This window comes from Odontomachus brunneus, unplaced genomic scaffold, assembly GCF_010583005.1.
Source record: "Odontomachus brunneus isolate Ranch 3 - 2012 unplaced genomic scaffold, Obru_v1 Obru_scaffold_005, whole genome shotgun sequence".
In the NCBI taxonomy this organism is placed as follows: Eukaryota; Metazoa; Arthropoda; class Insecta; order Hymenoptera; family Formicidae; genus Odontomachus; species Odontomachus brunneus.
In genome coordinates, this window is record NW_022639455.1 from 545,948 (window position 1) to 570,050 (window position 24,103).

The following is a 24,103-nucleotide window of genomic DNA, read 5'->3' on the forward strand; positions in this document are numbered from 1 at the left end:
ACGACAGAGTTTCTCCTGTACGTGCGAGACGTGTCTTCTCATTAAGCTACAGTTAATTGCACGTTTCGGGAGCGCTTCGTTGCATGTGGAAGCCGAAAAGAATCGACGAGTCGCGTGTCACGACCAACCCTCGTTAAACCCGAATTCCTCGCCGTCGATTCTCCCGCATTCGCCCGTTTCTCGCGGAGGCAACTCATTTTTCATCCTGTCTTAATTTCGTTTGCATCCAGAAAGGAGCGTATACTCGGCAGCCACGCGTCCTGCGGGATTCAAGAACGTAAGACTGACTCTCGACCGAGACGAGTAAATTTACGCTTTAAGTAGCGGCGCACTCAACGACGGCCGATCGCGCATCGAGATCATCCCCCTTCCTCCCCCTCCCTCCTTCCCGGTTGTTTGGAAAATTTACACGGTTGTGAGAATAGCTGTAAACTCGTGGTCGTACCTTCACTCGATCGTTTGTCCCGTTTAAACGTCGTAGGCGCGACTAACACGGGCACCGATACTTAAAGATGTCATTTCTTTTTCTTTCTTTTTTTCCTCTGATTGTTGAAGTCGTACACTCGAAAGACGCAGATGAACCGTCGAAGACCATTCAAGAGTGTTTGTACAATAGGCATTAAATTAGTCAAAACTATGCTCATTACGACTTAACGACGATATACATATTATATATATATAAATATATATATTATTATTAATCGAACCCTAAGTGCATATGTACATACGCGTATACATATACTCGCTTAGATCACGATCTAAAGAATACCGAGTCGTCGTCCAATCAATGAAAGTTTAACGGTAACAGCGATGTAATCGCCCACTCACGTTCAACACTGCCACGTGCGCCTCTGCATCGCTGTCACGAGCGGCAGTTTAAACTACAACAACTGAGCCGACGTGATTTTGTTCGCAGTTGTATAGTATAGTCATACGAATGATTTATCGGTTCAGGAACTCTCGATAAAAAGAGAGGAAGAGAGACAGAGAGAGAAAGAAAGAGAGAGAGAGAGAGAGAGAGAGAGAGAGAGAGAGAGAGAGAGAGAGAGAGAGAAAGAAAGACGAAACCGGGAACCAAGCTGTACAGATCGTTTCAGAGCGCGTCACCCGACCCAACGTTCGAGCATGTCGGAGTTGCATTTTTGTATGTATCCCTGCACCCTGCGAGTTATGTACAGAGAGAGAGGAGAGATTTCCCGATCGAGATTACTTTTCACCCGATATTCTCCCCTCCCCCCTCGCCCCGCCTGCCTTCCCCCCTCGAGCTCAAATACGACGCACCGTTGTTTGCTGTTACCTCGATCAATCGTCCTCCATAGTGAGTAAAACTTGTATTGTATCTCCTGACTGTTGTCGTCGTCGTTCTGATGCGAATTACACCGACTCTGTAATCGGACTAATAATATGATGACGGGACTCCGTTGTACGGCGTATGAAATAGTTCCGAGAGGAGTTCTCGAGTTCTCTTCCGTGTATAAAGTTGTCATTAAAAGGTGATCACACATGTGTGCGTATGTGTTGCCATTTGTCATCGCACCCACGCATATATCCCCCGATCCTGATCACACGTTCGAGAGCAGCCATACCGGGCATTATGATCGCGCTTTGGGAATTTGCGTCGAATAATAAGCGCTGATTTCATTTGTTTCACACGTTGCGCCAGTTGACTTTGCACGCCGACGCGAAATACATCGCGTGCGAAAAGTGTATCGTCGCATCCGTTCGTCGTATTTGTTATTATTCATTATTCGTCTCATTCATACAATTATTCATCGCTCGTTATCATAGTTGTTTGTGTTTTTTCATTATATAATTATGTAAAATTATATATATATGTGAATATTAAATAATTATATAATTATTTGATATTATGCAATTATCATAATTATTATCATGATTTTCATAATGTTCTGGTAAGGAGAGGAAGCATACGTAATTATCGTATTTACGCGAGATTCGTACTCATGTACGGCTGAAAGTGTACGTCTCATCGTTTACATACTATGCACATACCTAGTACTGTGTACTTGCTCCCTTAGTCCCGGTTTCTGCCTGTCATGCTGAATCTACCCTGACTGTTATAGCCTGGACTGTTTGGCACCTGCGCAGCGCCGAGGGTGTAGAGAAAGACCCCGCGATTTTATCCCCTCGCGCGCCACTTTTTCGGGCGCGCATAGAATTGCACAGATTGCACAACCTATGCTAGTTTCTATATCCCTGACTGCCGCAAGTTAATAACCCGTAGAACATCATGATAGCAGTTCGTGCGAGTCAATGCACTGTTTGCGTATGCATAACGTACGAAGAACAAGTTCGCATTAGCCCTCTTCAGCTCCGCAATATGTCGAACATACACAGAGAACAATATGTCCGTGAATATTTTCTGTCTCTGGTTTTGTCTCCACAGTGTTGTGTAACTTGGTTATCTTCACAAGCACGATTTATTGAATTAATTTGCGACCCGATTCTTTTTTCGTGCTATCTCCCGGTACACACAACACGGAAGAATAATTTTCTTACGAGATAGCATCTAATACCCGAGATCACAACGAAGATCAACATAATAAATATTCAAGATACAGTTCCCCACGAGCCGTAGCGGGTTAATGCGGATGGAAATTTGCGAGATACCGAGGGTTAAGATCCTAAGATGGCAATTGTGCAGGGGGAGCAGCTGTTTCTCAAACCCGATCGCTTAGCGACGTTGAAGCCGCATTGCAAGAGCGAGAAGCCGCCACAATACACGACGTTCAAGCCGAACTCGAACAACTAAGAGGACTTTACTGCGTTTATTTTGTATCCATATACACATGGATGTGCGTGTGAGGGAGAGAGAGAATGCGAGATAGCGTAAGAGCGAATGAGGAGCAACGCAAAGTGGCACAAAATCAAATACGAAAGCTGTAGTCCTACTTCTATCAACGTCGATTATCATCTGTATGGAATATAATTTAGGAGAAGCGTATACAGACACGATATATGCATGTAATAATTGCAAACGACTCGTGACGTCGACGACGGCGACGAGGACGAACGAGGTCTCTCTCGCGAGATATACTGCAGACGAATTCTTCTAAAATAAGACACACACGATCGTCGCGATCCCCAGAACCAATCGAGATGAGAACTACGCGAGGCGTTCGTTTATAACGCTCACGGCGATTTTAATAAAACAATGATTTTCATCAATCGACATTTTTACTGACGCTTTTTTAGGATGAACAGCGCGCATCGTCCGCGAGTTTGCAAGTAAATGAATCCAATTCTTACTGGCGTAATAGATATAAGGGAGACTAGGGCGAAACAATATAATACTTAAAGAAGTTCTAACGGCGACGATTTTCCTGCCAAGTCGCGTTTAACTCGAGCTCGCGGACGATACTTGGCCGATGCTGAGATTTTCGCGAAACTTCGGTCGCCCTCACGATGATTTTGCGGCGTTCTCATAGATCGAATTGCCATTGATCGTAATATATACAATCGAACGTGTTTGTTATAAATAAACTTACAACATCGTATACAAAGCCTGCCACTTTCAATCCCAGCTTTATGCGATCACAAAGAAGCTACTAGACTAAAAATTCTGTCACTTTTAGTTTCTCGAGAGTGTTTTCTTTATTTAGAACTTGTCTGTTTTCATACATGAATTTCCGGGCATTCATCTGTATATTATCATCGTCTATTCATCTTTTATCGGTCTATAAAATAAAAGCACACAATCCGGAACATTTTTATTGTTTTGGAGTCTTTAAATACCAATATTTAAACTTTCGACATAAAGAAGATATACGTATCAAATACGTATATGTATATTCTATGTTGAAAGTTTAAAAATACTTGTATTATATAAAGTAATAGTTACATAAGTAATTATATAATAGTTAAAAGTAATTTATAAAGTAATATATAAAATGATATAATATTTAAAGATCAAAACAATAAAAATGTCCAGGATTAGGAGAATTAGTATTTTTATCTTATTTACCACTATATTTGTCTATATATTTGCCGCATATAACCGTTATAATTGGTAGTTGTTAATCTTTTGTCATAACAGAGCGAACGTACACTGAGAAAAAAAGACATACTTGAAAATTAATTTGTAGAATATCAAGTTTTCATAAAAATAAAGCTTTTTTTTGTCAAACAAACTTTATATCCTACAAATAAATTTGCAATTGTAATTTATAAATTATTGTAAAATTTTGTAATTTGTGAATCAGTGCATTGAGAAAAAGGTACTTGAAAATTAATTTGTGGGATATAAAGTTTATTTTATAGAAATAAAAAACCAAATATTTCTGTGAAACAAACTTTATATCCTATAAATAAATTTGTAATTGTAATTTGTGAATCATTGTAAAATTTGTAATTAGTAAATCAATGCACTAAGGAAAAGACATTCGAAAATTAATTAGTGGGATATAAAGTTTATTTTATAGAAATAAAAAATCAAATATTTCTTCAAACAAACTTTATATCCTACAAATAAATTTGTAATTGTAATTTGTAAATCATTGTAAAATTTGTAATTAAATCAGTGCACTAAAAAAAAGACACCTGAAAATTAATTAATTAATAATTAGTGGGATATAAAGTTTATTTCATAGAAATAAATTCTCAAATACTTTTTCTTCAGTGCACTTTGATCTCTGAGTATTTTACCGTCGCACTCGAGGATCGTTTCGCGTACTATCTCGATCGTTTCGCGAGGCACGAACAATCGCGTCTCCGTGGACTGAGCGATCGTCCGCAGCAAGCCGATCTGCCGGTGCAACACAGGGCGGCGCCGCGCAGCTTCCTGCCTTTGTATCTGGCGCGACGCAACGCGCAATTACGAGGACATCCGCCGCAAGTGTACGCCGCGAGGCACACATCGCAAGCGCAGATGACGTCGCCGCGACAGCTCTTTCCCGGCCATCTCGCGCAGGGACCGTGACGGAGAAGTCGTGAGGCGTCGATTTCGCGCGATATCTGTGCGTCCTCTTTCTCGGTCGACATGCCGGCGAGTCCCTTCGCGACGATCGAACTCTCTCTCGGCGTCGTGCCTTATGTTATTCAAATTCGATTCCATGGTAGTGGAGGATTAAAATTGCAAACCGGTGAGAATTTTAAAGCGCGAGTCGGAGGGAACGTTTCTGATAGATGCTCCTAGGAACGCGCGGATGCTTTTAAGCGTTGTCGGGCTTAAGTTGCTTTTCGTTTAAAGAGAGAGAAACACAACCGACGAGATTGTTTCTCCGAAGCGGTTAGCAAATAACTGCGCATTCTCCCGCCCGCTCCGTTTATATTTTCACGAATCCCTCACGAAATGTATGATCGAGCAAAGTTCTCGGTTTTATCAGTTTCCTTTTCTTTTTTTTTTTCGTTTTGCTTACCCTCGGCCGTTCCGGGTCGCCGTTGAACAGCATTCGAACTAGATGGCACGTCGCCGTTCGACTTCCGCGCCCTATCGACGCAGACTGTGGAAGATTGGAACACGGCAGTCGGCTGGTGCTCGTCAACGACGAGGTCGCAGCAGATCTCGCACCCCAGACACAACACGCCGCAGGGCGGTGGGAAAGATATGGGACGCAGCATCACGATTCTGCATCACGACATTAATTCTATAGAAACGTCGAATCAGAAACAAGTCGAGAAATATCAAATAAAATAACAATTGTTCCGATGTAACAAAGAAAAATGTGTACTTTTCTTTAGATAGAATAAATTATTCTCTGCAGGAGCAATTTCTCCAGTGTCCACATCGTGACCATCTTGATTAACGACATCAAAACATATACCCAAAATTCGTTGCAGGAAAAGCGTTGAAAATAACGTTAAAAGGTTATATCCATGAAATGATACTTGTGATCCGCGCGATTGAGCATATTTGTCAAATATTTCTTGCACAAAATATAATGTCCTTATATTTCAACGTATTTCGTAAGAATGCATTCAATTTTTCTTGTTGCATGAAATTTCCCGTTTCTAACGTCATTAGTGGACAATTCTGCGGTAAAGGACTGGGTGTCTTCATTTTGCTAACATCATCCCATACAACAGAATGTTCAAAATATATTATTGAGATGTCCTAAAGATATCTCAATATCTGTAGAATATCCCGATGATATATTTTGAATATTTCTGCTGTGTGGGATGATGATAGAGTGAGGATTAATTTGTTGGACAGTCTTCTGTCTAGAGCTAAAGGGAACAGTGAAGAGAATAATTTATTCATCCCTGATAATTCGAAAATCAAACGAGAGAGCCGAAACTCACGACGGAATGACGCGCCTTCAGAATCTTATTTTACATCATAAAGATCCTTGCATATGAGCATTGTTTGTTGTATCTATCGCTTTGTAGTTACATTAAACATGATTATTACGTACTTTTCTGTCTCTCCTTGTTCCGTATGATTGAATCCGACGACACAAATCTTCGAACAATGTTCACAATCGTTACCTTCCGCCGGCCATTACTGCATCTACCTGAAGTGCGCACCACATTCAAATTTCGACTCCCGTATCTCGATCGATAACACATATCGAACTAACACATATATATATATATATATATATATATATATATATATATATATATATATATATATGTGTCGACCCCCTGGGAGAATTCTCGATTGGCGCGAGGTATCTCGGCTATAAGCTAATGGAAAATTCATATTGCATACGACGATACGATATTCAAAAGTAGAGTTTATTCAGAGAGAAGTCTGAGAGCGACTACCAGCCTGATTTTAGTGGCCAGAGCTAGGCGCTAGAAACCCTCAAACTAGGGGGTCGATTATGTATTTTAAAACAAAGTGAAAATTATAAAAGTGAGCAAATTCATTAGGCATTAACCAATGGAGTTACAAATATTCTAGTAAACTTGCACTTTTATCATTTTCACCCCATTTTGAGATACACAATCGATCCCTAGAGAGAAACATGAGAGCGACCACCAGCCTGATTTCAATGGTCAAAGCTAGATGCATTTTCGGGACGCCATCTAACAAAGTGCACCTTTACTACGTTCGTTAGGTCCATTTTCGCGGTGATAACGATAAAATGCGCTTGGTTTGTGCCCGTTGATTCCGTACAATGATAGTAAGTTAAAAAAGGACAGATGTCCAATCGTGTCCAATCTCTATTCTTGTCTCACTACTGATGAGTGGACCGCGCGACGTAGGCATGAACATTCGCTAATTTTCCATAATAAACAGTCTTTTCGTTTTCTCCATCGCGAAAACTGGACAAAAAACGTTACAAACTGGACATATTTCACCACACTTCGCAAATTTTCGATTTCGATAGATTAGAATGTTTTTCGTTTTTGTTCCGTTCCATAAGATCTACATTAGATGATTTAAGCCCTAAGTCTTAAGAAATTGACCAATCACAATCAAATTTCAGGAGAATAATCGATTGTGATTGGTCAATTTCTTAAAGCTTACTACATCTATTGTAGATCCGGACTTAAGACTCGTCTACAATTTCTGTAAAAATATGACTGTAAGACTGTAAGACGCGAAATGAATTATTTTCATTCGCTGACAGCTCACGTTATAGCCTTACAGCCTTAAGGCTGGTTTATGATGGTCGTAATCCTTTAACTTATGCCGGAACTGTAAAAAATTGACCAATTATAGTCGAATTATAGAAGAATAATCGACTGTGATTGGTCAATTTTTTACGGTTCTGGCATAAGTTAACGGATTACGGCTATCATAAACTAGCCTTTATTCTTACAGCTATTGTAGACGAGCCTTAACAGTTTCGTATCATGTGAAACCATGGATATAGGCCGGTATTCACAGTCGAATCTTACAGCATGTTCGACTGGCTCTGGGTTATTCAGCCTTATAACATTTATTGGTCGAACAAGTACTTATAAGCTTTATGATTGGCTAGTAGAGACTTATGACGTCATTAATCGCTCTCGGAGCGATTAACCTAGGACCAGTCGAACACGCTATTATTTAAAAATCGTCTTAAGTAATGCTTAAGATGCGAATACCGCTCTGTGATTGGTTCATGATATCTTAAGATAGTACTTAAGATGATCTTAAATATAAGGTCGGACCATAGTCCTATCTGGAAAGCACCCATTACAATGGGTGCTTTCCAATTGCTTAACACATCTTGATACACACGTACACAAAACCAGTTTATTGGTCACATATTATCTAAAATATCTTGTAAGATAATATGCAACCAATAAACTGGTTTTGTGTAACACAGTGTACGCAACTGAAAAGCACCCAATTTGTGTCCAATCATACGGTGGTCAATCGGAATCCGTTGACTTCACTTTTCTGGCCGTATGCGGGGTTCATGTATATTACGTCTATGTGAAACCCATATATCAAACAACGGAACGGAATGAAAACGGAATTACTCTGATTGGCTGACTCCCATGCGTGCGTTCAAAAACTCTATCCGGGTGCACTCGCTGCGTTGAAGTGAGGAAGATATAAGAGTGAAATAAAGAGAGAGGAGAAGCACCCGGGTGGAGTTTTCGAACGCGCCTATGATTCTATGATATAAAAAAGCTGCGCAACGACGTCTATTGATTCGACAATTGTCGGTAAGTGGTTACGGAATAGGGCCCTAGAGCAGTTACGGAAAAAAAATATGATGAGGCGCGTTCGAAAACTCCACCCGGGTGCTTCTCCTCTCTCTTTATTTCATTCCTATATCTTTCTCACTCCAACGCAGCGAGTGCACTCGGATAGAGTTTCGAACGCACGCATGAGAGTCAGCCAATCAGAGTAATTCCGTTTTCATTCCGTTCCGTTGTTTGATAGATGGGTTTCACATGGATGTAATATACATGGCTGTCTGCTATTTCTTTTTCCATCTGAACGCACCCATAAACGCGAGTTGTTGCCACGTGGCAGGAACGACGCCAATAAACTTGTAGCTCTTGTGGAAGAGCGGCATGTTAATTGGCTACCGCGCCACTTCTTACACCGTTTGATAACGTTCCCGCCTTCTGTGCTAAGGACCATTAATTTATGCCGCGTTAGGACATTCGAGGTTAGACAGGACGCCGAGACATTCGAAGTTAGGCAAGACGTAGAGACATTCGAGGATAGATAAAACGTCGACATAAAAAGCTCATATATTTGTAATTATGGCGGTACGTGTACAATTCGAGAATAATAATGAAATTGGCGTTTTTTCGAAATTGACAAACTCTTATTGCTTAGTAGCAATCGGCGGCTCTGAAAACTTTTACAGGTATGTATTTTGTCATTTTAACGTAATTTACATGTTACATAACGCAATTTTTGCTGCTTCGCTCCTGAAAATCCTTTGTTCGCCTTGCACGTTAATAATTTTGAACATAACCTTAAAGATACGTCTCATAGACTCGAGAAATATAAACTACGTAATCGTGCAAAATCTTTACAAGCAGGTATGACATTATTTATAACGTAATTTTGTGAAATCGCTGCTCTGCTTTTGAGACTCGCTCCTTTGCGTTGCACGTTGATAGTTTTTAACATAACCTTAAAGATATATCCTCATCAATCGTAGGCTGACATAAACCACGTGATCGTGTAAAATCTTCACGTATAGATATGATATCACTGATAACGTAATTTTATGAAATCGCTGTTTCACTTCTAAGAGTCCCGCTTTTGTTTGCGCTGTATGTTGATAATTTTGAATATAAACTTAAAGATACGTCCGTATAAATCGTACTCAAAAGATGCAAACCACCTGCTCGCGTAAAGCTTGATCTATATAATGTGCTCTTTGTGTTTTGTTGCTTGAGCAAAAAGCGAAAGAGCACGTGACAGATCAGGCTTCGATATTATTCTATCTATATGCAATATAGACTGAACGAATGTACACCACGTGCCGAGCTCTATTATAAATTATACATTCATAGAATTATATATATATTATATGATATACACATTACATTTATTTAAAAATACAGTTCTGTGATCGTTAATTCGGTACGAATATGAGTATAATATAAATTTTACTGCAGCCATGTGTATGTATTAGGTTGTGCAACAAATAATTTCGAATTTTTCAGATAAAACAATATTTTTGTTGTTTAATTTGATGAAGAAATGTATACACTGATTGGCAGAAGATCATACACCAGAATAATGTATATATTGTTTCATAAAATTATGACAAAAATTTAATTTTTTTATATAAAAAATCTGAAATTATTTATAACACAATTTAATATTTAGTCTTATTACTTGATTATAATTACTATCACTATACTAATACAATTGCAGTGTATTCGAGGCAGAATTGTCTGAGACAATTCCAGTTATTCACGCATCAATAGCAGGATGTCGGATTATTGGTCGACTATGTGTTGGTAAGTATAACAATGAAGGTAATAAATATAATGATAAAAAGATGTTTCATCTAACCAAGCTCGAAATTACTTTTAAAAGTTACTTTTCAACATTGCATGTTACTGTATGTAAACAAGTAGACTAGACAATCTACGTCAGTATATGTAAATACTTGTATGATTGTAACACAGGGAACAGAAATGGACTGCTAGTACCAAATACTACAACAGATATAGAATTGCAACACATTCGAAATTCCTTACCAGATAGCGCGAAAGTTCAAAGGGTAGAGGAGAGACTCTCTGCCCTTGGCAATGTTATAGCATGCAATGATTATGTTGCTCTTGTTCACCCTGATCTGGATAGGGTAAATCTTTGATGTATTTTTTTTGTATTAGGTTAAGGAATAAGTAAATCTTTGCAATTAGAGCATGCTAATTTGATAATTATGTTTTACATATGTATGTGTGTGTGTGTGTGTGTGTATATATATATATATATATATATATATATATATATATATATATATATATACACATATGTACACATATATGTATGTGTGTGTGTAATTTTGACTCTCTCTCTTAGGAAACTGAGGAGATTTTAGCAGACACATTGAAAGTGGAAGTATTTAGACAAACGATCGCGAGTAATGTTCTCGTTGGATCGTATTCCGTTTTATCAAATCAAGGTGGTATGGTGCATCCAAAAACTTCTATACAGGATCAAGATGAGTTATCATCCCTTTTACAAGTACCACTTGCGGTAAGACAAGCCGGCAAAACCCAACAATTTTCAATTTTTTTAACTGATAATTTGTATCTTAGGCTGGTACTGTAAACAGAGGCAGTAATGTAATCGCTGCTGGTATGGTTGTAAATGATTGGGTATCTTTCTGTGGTATGGAAACTACTTCGACGGAGCTTTCGGTTATCGAGAATGTTTTTAAACTTAACGAAGCTAATCCAGCTGCTATCACATCAAGTATGCGCGCGTCTCTTATAGAAAGGTGAGATTTCAATGGAACAGATTTAAAAAGCTTGCATAATTATGTCGATAACTTTTTACATAATTATGTGGATAATTCCTTATATAACAAAATCTTCTTTATTCCTTAGTATGTCATAAAAAATACAAAGGCATCCCTGATGAACTGGAAAGTTTGTGCTGGGCTGTAGATTGTAGACATGTACATAAAACCGAATATTTATGGCAACAAACGATTACACAAGGTTATGTCATACTTACGTATGACATATTCAGCAAACAAATACTTCTCCACAATTCCGACACAGAATACAACTTATAATGTAATAAAATAATAAAATTCACACAAATAGGATGACATATTTTTTGTTTGTTAAATTTGATTTCTAGGATACTACTGTAAGAAAACGTGTTAATAATTATTGTATTTTTTTTTAATAAGAATGTATATTATATATATCCATTAATTTAAAAAAAATAAATAGTCACGAAGAAAAAGAAGCGATGGAAAATCAACCCAATAAATTTTTAAGAAATTTGTATAATGCGAAATATCTTGCATTTCTTTATATCGCCTATCTCTTTGTAGAGAAGTAAATATAATCAAGCATTACTACTGAACTACAGTTGTATTTTTAGAGAAAATTCGATACTTTTCATTTTTATAAATCAATATAACCGCATAAAAAACAAAAATATATTCAATTGAAATATATTTTAATCAGTAATATTCTCTCTCTTTGAATACAAACGTGTTTTTTTATATGTTAAAAATGTAAATTATTTTCGTTCCGTCGGGTCTGTTTACATCGTAAATAAACTATCATTGCTGCGCGCGAACCTCCCTCCCCCCTCGGCCTGCTAATAAAATTCACTGTAGATCAGATCGACCGGTTAGGTTTGTTTATTGGTTTTAAATTACCAGGACTAGAGTAGTGGTAGTTGTTCAGCATGTAACAACTCGGTGGCGGCGGCGGAATCCGCGCACATGACCAACGTAATACCTGCTTGGTAAGACGCTGGTATGCGAATGTGAGTAGCTCCTGTGGTCGTACTGTTCGGTTGCTGTCTCTCGCTCATTGCTCCGCGTACTATATTTACAACTTGCCCTGTTACCCATAAATATTTCGATGAAATTAAAAAACACTTTCAACGGTTAGTCCAAGAAGATGTGTACATATATATTTGTTATATGTTTTTACTTGTTGTATATATATTTTTTGTACGTACCGAGAACGTTAAGTTTCCGCCACTTTTGATCCATCGTTGCGAGCGGTGTTAAATCTGTATTTGCATTCCAATGCGCTAAAACGTCCGTCCTTCGTATCAACAGGATACTGGGACTAACTAATTGATGCCACAAGAGCTAAAAGCGTGTTACAAGGATAAAATTTCATTCGTACTAAGATAACCATCAGCACGGCAAATTAGCGTGATTCGCGACGATCAGTTGATACGAACCTCTTCGGGCAAGCATTCTAAGGGATTTGTTAAGTATATGCCAGCCTGTCCTACGCCAAATATCATCTGATGGTGCCACGCGTCCGGTATGTCGCAACCTTCGCCGCAATGCTGCAGATTCAACGTTGCAATTGGCGCGGCACCTAAGAAAACACGAAAGTGAGGTTCCGCGCTTGTTCATGTACATCTATCCGCTATAAACCGAGTAATACATCGAATTTTTCTGTCACCTTTCGAGATCCAATAATGTAGCCAATGAGATAATGACACCTTTCGTTCTGGATAAAACGCGAAGAACTTTGTTACAGCTGCGCCGTTCGTTGACAGAGATATCCCTCGCGCTATATCCTTATGAGTTGCTCCCGCGACCGATCGGCTCACGAGGTATCTCGGCAATGAAACACCCAATTCTCTCAATCTTGTATTTACACCTTTCACTAATACTTCCAGGGAAAATGATACGTTCAAGGCCAACTATAAGCAAAAATGACTTATGAACTGCGGTCGGACCGTTTTAGAGGGATCCGCCGAATTTCTGCCTATTAATAAATCTCTCGATCTGCGTTAAACGCAGATCCTTCTTACCAAGGCGTTAATCGCAGATGTAGCACCGCAGGCAGATGTGCCGATTTGCGTCACCTGTTTCATCGTAGCTTCCTGCTCGCTCCATAGCATCACTTTCTCAACCGGCGGTAGTCCGTCTATTCGTTCGTTACACAATTCGCTTTCCTATATACGAACAGAGTGGAAAATTTAGTTACATAATTCGCACGATCTTCGCGAGTCCGTTGCTTTTAGCAGTTTATATACAAACCAGATTTGAATCACCGCTTTGATTAAACGCAGCTTGCTTATTGAGCATCAGTTTCTTGGCCATCATTCGATGGTAAAGCGTCGAGCTGAGATTGACCCTCCTGGCGTTCAGATTTGAATTGTCCGGAGCGGCCGCTGTCGACGGCTCGGCCCATAATTCCGAATCAGAGTCTCTATTATCGCCAGGGGAAATGAGGTCACCACTCGTGTTGTGATAACCGTACGACTCGCGCAACGGGCAACCCGTGCTGCGATAGAGCGACACGCTTTCCCATCTTCCTATAAAGTTCGTACTATATTGAGTACGTTGATATAGGCGATAATACTCGAGTAGTCCCTTGCTTGGTAATGCATTAACAAATGCCGAGTAGAAACGGCCAAACGGGGAATCGTACCAGTTCCGGCGCTAGTGCTGGGCATCCACGGAGCAGAGTAAGTTGACTTCGTGTTCTGCTCTATCGCGGGTTGATTACTGGTGCATTGTTGAAAGGTCGTGTGATTGACGTTCTGCCCGCTCTGTCTCGAGTTCTGCGGCATAGCGGCCATCGTCTGTCTAGACACCACCTTCCCGCTGCTCAAATCGTTCAGCACCGGATCCGGTTCCACGTTATCTAATGCTATATTTTGTATGTCTTCGTTTATAGAGGCCAAATCGCTGTCGCCAGTATCCTGCGAACGAGAAACGTTACAATCCAACAGCGTGTATAGTTTTGACGATGTAAAGTCAATTTTCCGGAACGCAAATGCTTTACCTGCTCACAGGAAGGCCCAGGATCAAAGTCCATTTCTAAGAAATCCATCTCTGGACTGGATCTACCGCTATGATACTGTCCCGCTGCTCCGCGATCCTCCGCATGGCATTGGTTCAATTCCTCTTTTTGATCCAAATGGATCGCATCATCGTTTCCCTTATAAGTATAGATGCAGTAGTCCTCCCCATCGGACATATCGCCTTCATTTCCAGAACTAGAATCCATTCGCTCTATCTGCTCCCTCTGTGAAATCTATGGTAATTTACATTATCAAAACAAACTTCACTTTTCTCAGCAAGAACTCAAGATATCGATCATGTACACCTTTTTTCCCTCGCGTAAACTCATAAAAAGTTTCATTGAATTTTTCAATGAAACTTTTCACTTGCCACGAGTTTACATTACACATAGAAAAATACTCTACTGCTAAGAAAAGCTATTACTTAATTTATTTTTTTTCTTTTACGTAACCATTATTTTTAATAGAGTATTTTCTTGATAATATCTTTTGATAATCTTAAATATATAATCACAAATTTTAGAAAAGTTTATTATCATGTACTTAAAATAATGTTTACAAAAATATTATAAAGTTCTATTGAAGAAAAAATTGGTTCAACTGTATGCAGTAAGCAAACCAATTTTTGTTTTAATATTTTTGGTTGAAATACTAAACTACACTAGGATTCAGATAACATGCTTAAAACAAATAACATTTACTTAAATGCAGCAGGCTTTTTCTTGTGTATAGGAGAAAATTATATATAATTGATACCCTCTATATATTTTATCATAATGCACAAAAACTTACCCTCTGTAACCCACTAGGACCAGCAACTTCCCTACTCCCATTGATATTAGGTCTCAGGACGCAACAAGTACCTTGACTCGTTGAACCTATACTACCACTTATATTATTCAGTACACGTTTAGATCCGTAAGACTTCGATGTCCAGGAATCAGCCTCTGGACTAGAATCTGAGCTACAGGAAACTTTAGAAGGACATTTCTCTATTGCCGATGCATAGTCCACATTATTCTTCATATCTATATCATCATTTGGTTTGATCATTGACAAGTTAGGAGGCATTAATAGTGAACTTGATGTGGATATGCCATAATGTGCGACATTATTAGTAGTTGAGCCAGAACCGAGAGAGATCGATGTAGAGTTATGGTTGTTGTGATGTGTAGTTGTCTGAGCGGAAGAGAGGTTCAGATGCATCTGGGACTTAGGCAGATTCAGTACGCTCGTATTCACAACAGTCTTGTGCTTCAATTGACATGCGGCTTCAATTGACACGACATTGGTGTTTGCAGTCTGAGGCTTGATATTGCTGGTAGCCATAAACACGGAAGATACGTTCGCGTTCGATGAATCCTGAGAGGCATTTTGTTCCACAGAATTGGCACAATCGACAGTCTGACCGGGTTTCGTTCTGCTGGGAAACACGACGCTGATCTTGGATGGTATCAGCTTGGCGTTGCTCTCGCTGCCGTTGCTGTTCAATCTCAGTTGTTCGCCGGACGCTCTGCTCTCCAACTGCACCACTTTCGGCTGCATCACGGCGGCCTGCTCGGCGGACTGATTGTCATTCAAACTGTCCATTCTCACCTCCGTCTTAGCTTGACCACTCGCGCAGTTCTCCTCCGAATTCATGTTGTTAACGACGAGACCAGCGACGAACGCGTTACACTGCATCCTACAAACGAATTAGTCACACGATAACCTCCCGTGGCGACCAGCTTTGCCGACGAAGGCAGGCGGAATTGATCTTTATTTCTCTCGACGACGTCATCGTCGTCGTGAGATCGCGCTTACCATAGAGCGCGACACGAAATTATCCGTTAAAGATCGGCAGAGGGTAGTGGATAATTTCGTTTCACGGAACTTCGAGAAATGCGCTTCAGCGAGATGATTCCGCTGCGCGGTTAGGCGGGGATTGACATCGCGTTCCGGCTGGAACTAGGCTGCAAAGAAGCGCAATACCAACGACACTTCGGCTCAGCTCGACTCGAGCCGGTTCGCAGGAGACGGACGGTGTCTCGTTCTTCTTGCATATAAAAAATACACAATCCTTCGTGTCAGGCAAAACTACCGCGGAAACACCTTACATCTCTACCGTCTCGTATTAGTACCGGAAGTCAGCTGATTGAACACAGGAACGAAAGTGTATGCGCGAACTCAGGGCAGCGAGCATAAATGGCCTTCATGAAATTTTCCTCCGTCGCTATATCAGATGGCGTTGATGTTTGTGGACAATAAAGTTTACTCCACAGGCATTTTTCCATAGCAGAAAGTCTTGTGGAATTCGTTAATGAAATTTCATTCTCCACAAATTTACGCGGAGGAAATATATGATCGATTTGTAGACTAGTGCTACGGTTTTGAAACGTAGCTGCGACCGCATGGTAAACACGTCAAGTTTTTCTTGTATACTTTTGTGTTAAAGGCATCGTTTTATCTTGATCGTTCGTTACACGTTGAAAGAAGATAAAGGTTACGTTCGTTTTGAATACTTTCACGCTGCAATTACTCTTTCTTTGGCATGTAATGAGCAAATGAGTAATAGAGATAAAATGAGCGCGTTATCAGCGCGAAAATATCTAATGCTGCAATTCTAAACAGAATCGTAAGTCTCATAACTTGTTCTCGTAAAATATGTAAGAATTTATGAGTAAGAATTTATAGATTTACAATTCTATGCAATATTATATGTCATACAATTACTTGTAAATATCTACGATTTCATGTAATTTACGATATTTACAAATAATTGTAAATATACAATATAAATATTGTATATTTATACACAATATATATATATATATATATATTGCATACAATTGTAAATCTATTCATAAATTCTTACGAATTTTACGAGAACAAGTTACGAGACTTACGATTCTGCTTAGAATTGCAGTATAAGTCCCGGTTTACAATAGGTGATTTAAATCTTAAAAACTAATTATTCTCATCATTTAACTGTGATTGATCAATTTTTAAAGCTTAATGCTTAAATCATGTATTAAATCATGTATATGTAGACCGAGACTAAAGCGAACGCAGCCAGAATGATGCTTTCAGCACGAAAGCGTGTAAGACGAACTTAGCCTATATGTTGTTTGAGCAGAATCTAACACTACGAACGCCTCGGAGCGCCATGTAGACCAATCGCAATCTCTCTTTACGCGTTGCAAAACGTTTGGATTCCCTTTCATTAAACTTTCATATATCGCAAATACACTTGGTGTGAGACGCGCTGTCGCATCGTTTGATTTCATATATGCGAAAAAAATCGGAAACTGAAACAGCGAAGTTCTCGGCGGGTATAGTGTCCAGCCGGTGAAACGAACTCTCAGGATGAATGTCGTGCGAATCAATTCGAAGAATGTGATATTCCTTCTCATAGCACTCTTGTCAACCTCCATTCAAGAGGTTCACATGGGTTATGGTTAGTAAGTTTACGGCTGTATGTTATTTGAACCGCAATATATTTTGTATACATAAGATTATTTATATGTTAAATACACTCATTCAATTATCAATGCATTTGTTGTTAAACATTTATGTCGTCATTCATGTATAATAAATTTTTAGAGATTTTTTGCACGCATAAATTGTGAAATTTGCAAATAATAAATAAATGTTCTGTTTAGAACATTTATTTATTTTGCGATAAATAAACGATATTTCAATTGCAGAAAGTATGGTTAGTTATGCTTTGAAAGAAGCTAATGTAAATTCTACACCAGCCTATAGTAGTAAAAAGGTAGGATTTATTAAGACCGTATATGCAATTGATTTAAAGGAAACAATATATGCATATAATTTGAATTGTTAAATTACAGGAGGAATTGGCAAACATGTGTCCAACTGGGACATCTTGCACAGAATTGAGTAGTGAATGTTTAAGATGTAGTTTAAATTATAATTGTATATATGGTGCAATGTATGTTGCTAATTGTACTGTGCTGGAACATATTGATTGTATAGTATGTAATACATGCTTATTAAATTTAACACTTTCTTAATAAATTTAAATTAACTTGCATCTTTGAGTTAAATGCTTACAATTCTTTACAGGGAGAACAGTCCTTTCAGAAAAAATATATGTGTCGTTATTGTTACCAAACTGATCATTGGGAACATCAATGTCAGCAGAAAAATTCTTGTAGCTCAGTGGCATCTCCACAGCAATATTACAGGTTTGTGATTGTTAAGTTAGTTGTTTGTACTTATGATGGCACTAATGGATGATATTTTAAACAAATGTTGTAGAACAAATTGTACAGTAAATGATGATATTCTGTGTTTGGGAAAACGGAAGTTTATGAAAAACTTGCAATGTAATTGGACAGTTGGCTATAGATGGTCCACAGCTCTAATTCTGAGCATCACTCTTGGTGGATTTGGAGCAGACAGGTATATTGATCATTCAGATATAGTTGTATATTTTCCACAATTGATTATGAATTCCACAAGATGTATATTGAAATACAGGTTTTACTTGGGACATTGGCAAGAAGGAATTGGAAAGCTCTTCAGTTTTGGTGGATTGGGTGTATGGACCTTAATCGACGTGATATTAATTTCTATGAGATATTTGGGGCCTGCTGATGGTTCTTTATACATTTAGATTCATTTTTATAAATGGTATTATATTAATGTGTTCAATTCTTTTTATTCTAATTTATTGTGCTATTGCTAAATGATGAATGTATGTAATATTTATTAGTTGTAAGCAAATTGAATATAAGAACACACAATGTGATATGTACATACATATATATATATAAATGTTACATATAGATATGAAGTCTTTTATGAAAACAGAGTTTATATTGGTATTGTTACAATAATTTATGTGATACATTTAATATATTTATCTTTTATGAATTATGTTATAATACAATATACTATGATATGAGACAATATAATGCAATATAAAATATATATTACACAGTATTAATTCTATATTTTTCAAATTTAGCCAACACAATATTACCTAACAAAAGTGTTCCAATAGTTTGGGTATTAAATTAAATGGTATGAAATGAAACTAAGTATTTCTTTAAAAAATAATGAAAATAACGTAGAGATATTTCAAAAAGCTATAATTCTCCAATAGAAAATAATATTCATAAAAGAGGAAGATCCAAATCAATCAGTTAATCTATTGACTAGTTAGGTTAGAGTTTTACGTACTGATATGTAGCGTTAAGTGCCGGTAGGCACGACACAGAAGTATTCTAACCAAAATAGTTAAATGTTTACTAGCACATTACATAAAATAAAAGATGTCGTTTTATATATGGAAAAATTAATTTAGCAGAATACATTGACGTATATATTAAATTTGATAAGTACAAAAGTGAGATATATACTACCACGCGTTTCCGCATAACCTATATGTTATGAAATCTATGAAGCTTCAATTACGGAAATTAGAGTGTTGTAATTTGATTTATGAATATGTTATGAGATATTCTAGTATCTCAGATATTTAATTAGATTCTGCTCAAGCATCAAGATGCCTACGGTAATAGCACTAGATGTTTCTCTGTCAATGAGAAGGCTTGTGTTGAACAATGGAATGAATGAACTGCAAAATGAACAACTGACACGGCATCATTTAGCAGTACATGGTATAAACGCTTTATTACATTATTTGCAAGTTAATTCAAAACTGGAATTTGTATCACTGGTAAGTTCAGTATTATAGTATATTCAACTGATGCAATTATACATCAGCGTATAGGTATTTTACAATTTCGACTTCCAGATGGTATTTTCATCGTTGTATGAAGTGATTTGCCCTTTTACACGAGATTATGACAGTATACGTGCCAAATTACAGACTATTGAGGAGTGGGATAAAACATGTATCGAGTCAGCCCTGCGTGGTGTTAATAATGTAATAATGGCAGAATGGGGTAACACAACAGCTTGTCAAGTGATATTGATTACAGATGGTAACACTGGCATAGGGCCAATGTCTTTGAGCCATTCTTTAACTACCTTAAATATTGCACAAGATGTAAATCCCTTCCCACTACCTTTCCCATATCCAGGGAAATTAAGCGTTGTTTGTATTGCGCCGCAACAAGGTAAGAAAGATTTGGCAAGTGGCAAACATCCTATATGCATCTCCTTATTGTGTACACTTGAATAATATATTTGTATATTTTTAGATCCTGCTTTGCAGAAAGGATTACCTTTGTATCAACGTTTAGTTGATTTAGCTGGTGGTGATAGCATTGTATTAGTCCCAGAATCACCATTTGGCAAATACTCGGTTGCAGCTTGCTTCCAGAAGCTAGCCGAGGCAAATTACGTTTCATTCCAAGGATATCTGAAATGTGGTCATTTAGGCTCTCGTATTTCGTTGTCACCCCCTCCTATGGTAATAACAAGCATCAAATATACATTGAAGATTACTGTGAACATTCTTACAGAGACTGTACTGCTAATGTTTCAGCCTTATACAAAGAAGACCGACTTCGAATTGATCTCAGGCTTGGTAATATCGAATACCATAGAAATCTGCGGATTCATATCCGTGGGGGATGTCGGTAGCCCAAGCGCGATCTCCAGGCATTTGATGTTACCATTGGCAACAGAAAAGACCATGAGTATGCAAGGTATATCGTTGGAGGATGAGTCGGACACCGATGAGGCCGGAGATGACGGAAAAGTCCCGTCCTTCTGCGTGCTGCTTCATGGAGCATTGAAGGTGATACCTTCAGACATCTAACAATTTGTTTTATTCATATCAATATGTCCGTGAAAGAATTGACGTTCGACTTTGCAGGTAGAAAATATGGCAGCCCTTTGTCAGTTGAATAATGACTGGTACGGCTTCATATACTCTTGGGCGGACACCAAGAAGAAATCCAACTTAATGTTAACGGTATTAGAACAAGGAAACGATGTTGTACCGTGGTTAGGTGCTTTCAGCAATTTAGGTCCGGCGGACGCGGCTGATGCCGCCGGCGTTAGTTTCCCGGTCAGACCTACCGAGAAAAGAAGTTACACGCAAAATTCGCCTTCGTGGATTCGTCAGGTTGGTCTGCAATCTGACATTCAGAAGATACTGAGGCACGCGCGGAAATTACCTGAGAAAACACAGAATTTCTACAAGGTAAATCTGCGATATCACGGAGAAGTACGGCATACACTCGATCTGTGTGTCAGAGACTATATGTTATTTATATTGTTAAAGGAGGAATTCTTTAGATAAAAATCAACAATTAAATAAAAACTAATAGTAATAATGGTGACCGTTCTTCAAACGATGTGGGAGAAAAATTTTTTTTATTTAATCATTATAATCATTTAATCATTATTGGTTTTTATTGCTACAATTAGAGTATTAATTTGGTTTGAATATGTTAGGAGATATTCTAGTATTTCAGGTATTTAATTAGATCGGAGTTTTGCTCAAACATCAAGATGCCTACGATAATAGCACTGGATGTTTCTCTGTCAATGAGAAGGCTTGTGTTAAACAATGGAATGAATGAATTACATCTGTTATTTTGCCCTATTTTAACTGTTGTTACTTATGTATTGGACATGTTTTAAAGTAATCATTTCTCATGGTTGCACACAGGAGGTGAATAGATTACGACGCGCAGCAGCATCGATTGGATTCGTTGAGCTACTGGAAGGATTAGCATGTATCCTGGAGCGAGAATGTACGTTGCTGCCGCCAAATCTGAATCCCGACTGTACGATACAGATGGGACACGTGGCATCGATGATCAGGAAGCCGGAATACCTCGAGCTTAGATACAATATTCCACCCGCACGGACGAAGTTTCAACAGTAATCTCGAGTCGTGCCACACGTCAGTCGTATATATATAGTCGTATTATTGTATTTTTATCGAATACTGAACGTTGATATAGCAGAAATAAAATTTGTATACGTTTTATTCTTAAGCTGTATGCTACACGCATATTCCTTTACATATACATTCTTCAGCTTCCCAACTTAATTTTATATTCCCCGGTCTATTCTAATTAGCTTATTCTCCGGAACATACACAATACTGAACAGAGTAAACATGTATATATGTAAGTGCAATGCATAAGTACGATGCATAATATAAAATCTCAGCATTTTTTTCTAACACCAATGTTGAACATGTTGGATTAAACTATAAGACTATTATCTATACTTTGAATTTCTTAGTAAATGGCACAGTATATCGTATAGGCCTTTAGCAGTTTGTTCACTTGTATACTTGTCGAAATCTGGCACATGTACAAACAGGACTTTTGCTGGATCAATTGAGAGGGATTGATAGAATATGTATTCGCACAGGTATCTACCAGCATCACATGAGACACAGGCCTTGCAGCCAGTTTTTATGGAATTTTTATTCACATTATGGCAAAGTTCATTGGTATCTATTCCAGTTTCCAAGAACTTGCACTCCATACCCGTTTCATCAGGACACTTGGCGTGTACATCAAACCTTTGATAGCCATTGTTGTGAGCTTGGCATTCTATCGTTAAACATTCAGCTTTGTGTGATACACCCACATGTAGAACAATCTAAAAAGAAATTCTTTCAGCAGAAACACTAAGAAATTTGATGAACTAAATTGGGTTGCATTGCCACTTACCGTGGGATTGTGTTTCTTCCAAAGCTGAGGGACATGAGTGGATACATAATCGTAAGCAACCGGGATCTCCTCAGTGATTAGTTTTACGTCGGAGAATTCCTCAACGTTTGTCCACAGTTTCCCCAATTCCTTCACCGCCTCCCAACTAGCGTTCACCACGTGTACGTTAAATGGACCGAAACCGGTCACTAAAATCGTGCACTTGGAATCGACGCCCATGTCGCGAATGTCGTTCGGATCTTACGAATTTAATCGGACGATCTTATATTTGACGTTTCACTTATATCGATGCGACGTTATCACGAGACTGATATGAACTGATGACTGTCGTGTAAGAAGTATCAAGCGCTCGAATCTCCCCGGATGAGATCTATTTATTTAACAAACTGCAGCGAGAGTTTGCGCAGTTTTGTGCGGAATGACGAATAAACTTCACGCGAATATATACGAGAATATCTGCAACTGACGCGGATATATTCTTATATATATCCATGTTGGTTGCAGGAAATATGCAGGGATCGCGCGTGGGACACTTGTTGAACAGTGTCCAACTTATTGAACAATTTATTCGAGCCACATTTATATCCCACAATTGCATATAGTAATTTTTATAACGCTAAGAAGTTAGAAGTTATTGAGGAGAAAGGAAACGTTCTTCTCATCTCACGAAATATGGTATTCGTTGAAATTTTTATGTGTGCTATGATGTATTCGTGCATAAGTGTGGACGCATGCGTGACAGCACACAAAACCGTTTCCATCGATACCATTTGAACAGCTGGGGCCCAATTCTCGACAGTATTGAATATAAAAATTAAAATCGCCACTCTTAAGGGGATGCTGAAGTGGATGACGAATTCGCTAAGTCGATAACGTAGAGGCGATCGTCAAAAAGTAGAAAACGTTATCATTATCTATCGATGTTACCGATTTCATGTATACAGGGTGAATATTATATACCGGAACACCTGAATATCTCGAAAACAAAGCTTTGTATAAAAAAATGTTAAATACAAAAGTTGTAGGGTTTAAAAAGATCTATTTTATGATATTAGCAGTTTGACCTTGAGTTGCGTCATAAAGATCAGGTCAAGGTCACAATGATGTTTTTAAATGGATACCCCCATTTTTTATT

General features: G+C 38.3%; 5 protein-coding genes across 12 annotated transcripts in view; 4 read left to right on the forward strand and 1 right to left on the reverse strand.

Annotated features, from left to right (window-relative positions):
* The window catches only part of LOC116847975 (hemicentin-1), a 263,145-nt gene extending 257,592 nt beyond the window's left edge, over positions 1 to 5,553 (forward strand). For 2 of the 5 annotated variants that reach the window (XM_032823633.1, XM_032823648.1), the window contains one exon: positions 2,666 to 3,748. In XM_032823633.1, the coding sequence (XP_032679524.1) occupies positions 2,666 to 2,826 (161 nt within the window). In that variant the 3' untranslated portion in view covers positions 2,827 to 3,748. The other 3 variants (XM_032823640.1, XM_032823652.1, XM_032823657.1) reach the window with 2 other exon arrangements.
* Positions 5,554 to 9,080: 3,527 nt separating this feature from the next.
* On the forward strand, positions 9,081 to 11,667 carry LOC116850014 (eukaryotic translation initiation factor 6). Of its 2 annotated transcripts, none has more exons than XM_032827779.1 (6): positions 9,081 to 9,227; positions 10,253 to 10,338; positions 10,510 to 10,685; positions 10,907 to 11,083; positions 11,146 to 11,327; positions 11,437 to 11,665. In XM_032827779.1, exons 1-6 carry the CDS (start codon positions 9,121 to 9,123, stop codon positions 11,444 to 11,446), a joined length of 738 nt encoding a protein of 245 aa, XP_032683670.1. In that variant the 5' UTR covers positions 9,081 to 9,120; the 3' UTR covers positions 11,447 to 11,665. The 2 variants fall into 2 exon arrangements, with proteins under 2 accessions (XP_032683670.1, XP_032683677.1); XM_032827786.1 differs by lacking the exon at positions 9,081 to 9,227 and adding an exon at positions 9,975 to 10,116 and having other exon boundaries at positions 11,437 to 11,667.
* On the reverse strand, positions 11,403 to 23,692 carry LOC116849947. 2 transcript variants are annotated; one of them, XM_032827660.1, is made up of 12 exons: positions 22,969 to 23,692; positions 22,561 to 22,897; positions 18,225 to 18,264; positions 15,143 to 16,034; positions 14,332 to 14,583; positions 13,975 to 14,248; positions 13,581 to 13,858; positions 13,352 to 13,495; positions 12,997 to 13,240; positions 12,767 to 12,909; positions 12,536 to 12,671; positions 11,403 to 12,414 (listed from the first exon to the last, which is right to left on the reverse strand). In XM_032827660.1, the coding sequence occupies exons 1-12, from the start codon at positions 23,185 to 23,187 to the stop codon at positions 12,233 to 12,235; spliced, it is 3,141 nt and encodes a 1,046-aa protein (XP_032683551.1). In that variant the 5' UTR covers positions 23,188 to 23,692; the 3' UTR covers positions 11,403 to 12,232. The 2 variants fall into 2 exon arrangements, with proteins under 2 accessions (XP_032683551.1, XP_032683543.1); XM_032827652.1 differs by lacking the exons at positions 18,225 to 18,264; positions 22,561 to 22,897; positions 22,969 to 23,692 and adding an exon at positions 16,154 to 16,528.
* LOC116850026 (TM2 domain-containing protein almondex) lies at positions 16,617 to 19,169 on the forward strand. Of its 2 annotated transcripts, XM_032827797.1 has the most exons (7): positions 16,617 to 16,743; positions 17,466 to 17,786; positions 18,037 to 18,104; positions 18,184 to 18,327; positions 18,419 to 18,540; positions 18,614 to 18,757; positions 18,836 to 19,169. In XM_032827797.1, the coding sequence occupies exons 2-7, from the start codon at positions 17,696 to 17,698 to the stop codon at positions 18,969 to 18,971; spliced, it is 705 nt and encodes a 234-aa protein (XP_032683688.1). In that variant the 5' UTR covers positions 16,617 to 16,743; positions 17,466 to 17,695; the 3' UTR covers positions 18,972 to 19,169. The 2 variants fall into 2 exon arrangements, with proteins under 2 accessions (XP_032683688.1, XP_032683698.1); XM_032827807.1 differs by lacking the exon at positions 16,617 to 16,743 and having other exon boundaries at positions 17,257 to 17,786.
* LOC116850006 (integrator complex subunit 14) lies at positions 19,515 to 22,278 on the forward strand. Its single transcript, XM_032827770.1, has 6 exons — positions 19,515 to 20,039; positions 20,118 to 20,442; positions 20,527 to 20,738; positions 20,814 to 21,068; positions 21,147 to 21,476; positions 21,948 to 22,278. Exons 1-6 carry the CDS (start codon positions 19,866 to 19,868, stop codon positions 22,164 to 22,166), a joined length of 1,515 nt encoding a protein of 504 aa, XP_032683661.1. The 5' UTR covers positions 19,515 to 19,865; the 3' UTR covers positions 22,167 to 22,278.
* Positions 23,693 to 24,103: the final 411 nt, after the last annotated feature.

Excerpts from the sequence above, each read along its gene's own strand:
- LOC116850006 (XM_032827770.1), top strand. The coding sequence starts at position 19,866 with ATGCCTACGGTAATAGCACTAGATGTTTCTCTGTCAATGAGAAGGCTT. Across the intron at positions 20,739-20,813 it reads CGTTGTCACCCCCTCCTATG|CCTTATACAAAGAAGACCGA; the intron begins GTAATAACAAGC and ends CTAATGTTTCAG. Across the intron at positions 21,477-21,947 it reads AAACACAGAATTTCTACAAG|GAGGTGAATAGATTACGACG; the intron begins GTAAATCTGCGA and ends GGTTGCACACAG.
- LOC116849947 (XM_032827660.1), bottom strand. The coding sequence starts at position 23,187 with ATGGGCGTCGATTCCAAGTGCACGATTTTAGTGACCGGTTTCGGTCCA. Across the intron at positions 12,672-12,766 it reads TAGAATGCTTGCCCGAAGAG|CTCTTGTGGCATCAATTAGT; the intron begins GTTCGTATCAAC and ends ACACGCTTTTAG. Across the intron at positions 12,415-12,535 it reads GCGGAAACTTAACGTTCTCG|GGCAAGTTGTAAATATAGTA; the intron begins GTACGTACAAAA and ends TATGGGTAACAG.
- LOC116850014 (XM_032827779.1), top strand. The coding sequence starts at position 9,121 with ATGGCGGTACGTGTACAATTCGAGAATAATAATGAAATTGGCGTTTTT. Across the intron at positions 9,228-10,252 it reads GGCTCTGAAAACTTTTACAG|TGTATTCGAGGCAGAATTGT; the intron begins GTATGTATTTTG and ends ATACAATTGCAG. Across the intron at positions 10,686-10,906 it reads TTCACCCTGATCTGGATAGG|GAAACTGAGGAGATTTTAGC; the intron begins GTAAATCTTTGA and ends TCTCTCTCTTAG.
- LOC116850026 (XM_032827797.1), top strand. The coding sequence starts at position 17,696 with ATGAATGTCGTGCGAATCAATTCGAAGAATGTGATATTCCTTCTCATA. Across the intron at positions 17,787-18,036 it reads AGAGGTTCACATGGGTTATG|AAAGTATGGTTAGTTATGCT; the intron begins GTTAGTAAGTTT and ends TTTCAATTGCAG. Across the intron at positions 18,758-18,835 it reads GGTGGATTTGGAGCAGACAG|GTTTTACTTGGGACATTGGC; the intron begins GTATATTGATCA and ends ATTGAAATACAG.